A 4,212-nucleotide genomic window follows, 5' to 3' on the forward strand; every position below is an offset into this window, starting at 1 on the left:
CTGCTTGTTGTCTCGGTTCTGTTCAGAACTTTTACAGACAGAACTTCTCATTGCAGCCAGGGGGCAGAAGAGTCTGGTCTGGTTCTGCTATTTGCAGATGATGTGGTCCTGTTGGCCTGCCGGGATCTTCAGCTCTCACAGGAGTGGGTCCCTGCCAGGATGAGGGTCAGCACCCKCAAACATGAGACGGTGGTCCTCAGTGAGAAAAGATGGATGTCCTGTCTGGATCTGCAGAGGAGTGTGAGACCAACAGGTGCTTCACCTGGACAGGTGTCTGTCACCCAGGACGGTGTTCGGGACATGTCCAGCTGGGAGGAGACCCCAGGGAAGACAGGTGGCCTCAGAGTCCTCCCTGAGGAGGCGGCTGTGGAAGGAGGTGTGTGGACCTGCCTGCTCAAGCTCCTCCCCTTTGACCTGACTCCAGAACAAACAGAACAAACTGGATGAATGGATTTTATTACTGTATCGTCTCAGGCAGATCAAAGAAAAACTATTATTATTATTATTATTATTATTATTATTATTATTATTATTATTATTATTATTATTATTATTATTATTATTATTATAAAGAACAACATTTATCTGTAACTGATTTGGTTCAACTTCATAAAACTTCCTGCTTACAGATGTTATCTGATGAAGAGGAAGTGTTTCTTCTTCTTCTGTTATAAACAGAAAAAACTCTCCTCAAAATATTTTCCACCATAAACATCAGTAGCTTCAGTTTATCAACCTGAAACTGAAATTATTACATATAMTACATAAAAACATTTTCTATTGCACTTAAGCTTCAATTTTTACAGGAAGTGAGTCTTTCAGAGCAACAACCTCCACTTTGTCAAAACAAAACAAAAAGCTGATTTAAAACTTCAGTTCACCTGAAGCCATCAATCAGTCCTGACCACTAGGCTAGAAGAAAAGGTGCTGTCAGTGTAGACCGACACCAGATCCAAACGGGTCGGTCTACACTTATCTTMTTGTTTTGGGTGAGCTCAGCACTGTGTTTCAGTCAGAATCAAATGAGATGTATGAAGAAAAACAAACTTGAAGTCTTTATTGCACCATGAAGGTTTGTGGGTAATGAGGTATAAGACCAGCCTGGTCTTTGTACTTCGAACTGTTCAGTCTACTTTGAGTTCTGGCTTATTTCTGGCCTGTGAACCAGTTTAAATAGTTTGGGGGAACTCTACAACACGGTGGTCTGGTTGCTGTTGGGGGTGAGCGACAGCTTCCTGAGGTTCTTTATGGAGGTCCTCCGCTCYTTGCTGCCCCTCCTCTGTTCAGTTGTCACCTGCGATGGGACTTGCGTGGTGCTAAAAAACCTCCCCAGGCTTATCTGGGCCCGGAATGCCTTACAGAAGATGAAGTAGATGAGGGGGTCCAGGCAGACATTTAGGACCGACATCACGATGGTCAGCTCCTTCAGGTAAAAGAACCACCATCTGGATGAGCACAACAAGGTTTTGATGAAGGCGTAGGGAAGGCGGACCAGGTGGTACGGGACGAAGCAAATGCAGAAGACGCTGACCAGAACCAGCATGTTCCTGCGGGACTTTGTCAGCTTCTTGGAGTTGGAGGATGCCGGCTGATTCCTCTGCGCCAGCAGCAGCCTGCGCGAGGTGGTGGAGTAGAAGAAGATCAGGGACATGAGGACCAGCAGGAAGATGACCAGCGAGCAGGAGTGGATGACTTTGTAGAACAGGTGGAGCTTCTTACTGTGCAGGACGTCACAACTCACCATACCAGGGAGATCGTCCCGGGTGTCCTGGGTGAGGAGGGACAGAATCATGTAGGTGCTGGTCATAACCAGGAGGAGGCCCCAGGTGACGGTGGACACTATGTAGGCGGTTTGAGGCGTCTGCAGAGCATGGTTTCCCACAGGATAGACAATCTTCAGGTACCTGCAGAGAGAAGAGGCATCAGGTGGTTCTGTTCAGATAAACACTAAAACTCTGATCATCTTGACCCTACAAATCTAAACAGAACTTTGTTCCTGCTGACATGAGGATCTGTCCCATGGCACCTGCAGAAAGGTGGTGCCATGTGACACCTTCAGGGGGGACCATGAGGAGCACTGAAAAACCAGAGGTGGCACACCAAAACTAAAACCCATAACAGACGTTTAAAACAAACTGTGATGAACACAAGACTTAAAGATTTACCAACAGATGATCAGTTTGGTGTTTTACAGATAATTTGGTTCTGTGACGTCCAGAGAACAGAAACCAGAACAGAAACTATCTGGAAGTTTTCTATTCTTCATAAAAGTCAAAATATACATTTGCTGCCTAATTTTTTACTCGTTTTAAATAATTCTATAGCAATACATTTATGTATACCTCCTTAGAACCTCCATCTTCATTTGACAACATTGTTTCAGAGGAACCAGATCAAGTTTCATTTAAACAAAACAAATTTTTATGTTTTGAACTGTTTATTATTAAAAATAATGTTTTTATATTTCTGTTGATCCTAAAGAGCTGTGGGAACTGAAAAAGAAAAAAACTTGTGACTCAACAGGATAAACCCTGGGGGGGACAACACTCTGGGTCCAGCAGGGGGCAGCAGAGGAGACCTGAGTTACCTCTGATGTTCACAGAGTCGGGACTTTTCAATAAAAGATTAATGTGTTTTTGTTGTTTGTCAGAGTTTGAACAAGTTTTGAATTCAGCTGAAACTTTTTTATTAATTGTGAGCTTAAAGGTTAGCATGATGTTTTCTACCTGAGCTGTTTTTAGGGGCTTCAGGAGACTGGTTTGACATGAAGGGACTTCCTGTGTGACCACTTCCTGTCTGACCACTTCCTGTCTGACCACTTCCTGTCTGGCCACTTCCTGTCTGACGGCAGAAACGTGATGAAATAAAGTCTCCTGCTGCTGCATCAAAAATTCAAGTCATTTTTTCATTCTTTATCCAAAATAAGCCCAAAGCTAAAATCCAAGTCAGAAATGAAGATCCTGTTAGAGAAAATGTCCAGTTTTACTGACTCTTTAACACTGAATCATGTCCAAACACCACAGAACAGACCAATCATCAGCTGAGATCAGAAGCTTTGGGTTTACAGCCGACTCAGTGATCCTGATCCAAACATCTCAATGTTTGTCTTCATTCTGTCCTCCTCAATCAGGGCAGCTGTGGCTACAGTGTAGCTTAGCACCATCAGTGGGTGATTGACTGTAGTGTAAAGAGCTTTGGGGGTCTCCATGGGGCTTGATYAACACAAAGATGTGAATAAAAATCTATTTTCCTGTTTCAGCTCTGCTGCAAATGAAACAAAGGTTTCCTCTCCAACACAGACACGAAGGTTCAAGGCTTCAGTTGAAACGTTTCGTGTTCACACTTGTCTGTTTCTGAAATTCCTGTTCTGTTTGCTTTGGCTCTGACTTTGTTTGTGAAAACTTTTTTATTTGAGCTTGTGTGTTTGTGACACACTGCTGGCATATCTCCAGGTACACAGGTGCTACCATTTCATACCCAGATCCCTGAGCCAGTGGGCCCAGATTTAATCTGAACAAGTCCACCCACTGACCACTGTAAACTATCAGCTGTCAGGACCCACCTGACCTGCAGGTACAGAGACACTCCAAGGAGGGTTTGAAGAGACTCTAGTGAAGTCCTCTGAACGACCTGCAGAAGGTTCACAGCATGCTCCTCAGCTGCCTCTGGCTGGGAGTTTGTGAAATCTTATCTTAATGCTGTTAAATTTTAGCATGGGAACATCAGATGAGACCACGAGTCCATGGAAGAACTTGTGTAGAGACCTGAAAACTGTTCAGGAAACAAATGAACTGAACAACTGACACATCTCTGATCCAGCTGCTGACAATCAACAAGCAGCTGGGAAAATCTTCAAAATCTCAAGTCAGGAGCTTTTAGCAGGGATTTCAGTCCAGCTTGTCTAAGAACATGAAGTGTTTCTCACAGCCCAATGTACCAGTTYCACTGATAAAACCCAGTGACGCCAGAACCAGGTTAGGTTTCTGTGAAATTATTACCACTTCCTGTATGTTCCAACACAAGTGTGTCAAATATCTGAGCCTGAAACCACTTCTTATTTACTAACAGACACGGCCACAGAGTACAGAGCCAGAATCAGATCACAAAGGTGGGTCAGAACCAGTTCTGCACAACAAGATTAACATCCTATAGAAGGACAGGGAGTCTCACTCATTCTACTCAGATTCTGGGTTCAGGGACCACAGTGCATCC

The 4,212-nt window shown here is 44.0% G+C and overlaps 1 protein-coding gene across 1 annotated transcript in view; it reads right to left on the reverse strand.

The window, feature by feature from the left end:
• Positions 1-473: 473 nt before the first annotated feature.
• Positions 474-4,212, reverse strand: part of LOC106533438 (P2Y purinoceptor 14) — a 9,034-nt gene continuing 5,295 nt past the window's right edge. The window contains exon 4 of the mRNA XM_014029726.1: positions 474-1,904. Coding sequence (XP_013885180.1) covers positions 1,190-1,904 — 715 coding nt within the window. The 3' untranslated portion in view covers positions 474-1,189. The remainder of the gene's footprint in view (positions 1,905-4,212) is intronic.

The sequence above is a fragment of the Austrofundulus limnaeus genome, unplaced genomic scaffold (assembly GCF_001266775.1).
Source record: "Austrofundulus limnaeus strain Quisiro unplaced genomic scaffold, Austrofundulus_limnaeus-1.0 Scaffold946, whole genome shotgun sequence".
NCBI classification, from domain to species: Eukaryota; Metazoa; Chordata; class Actinopteri; order Cyprinodontiformes; family Rivulidae; genus Austrofundulus; species Austrofundulus limnaeus.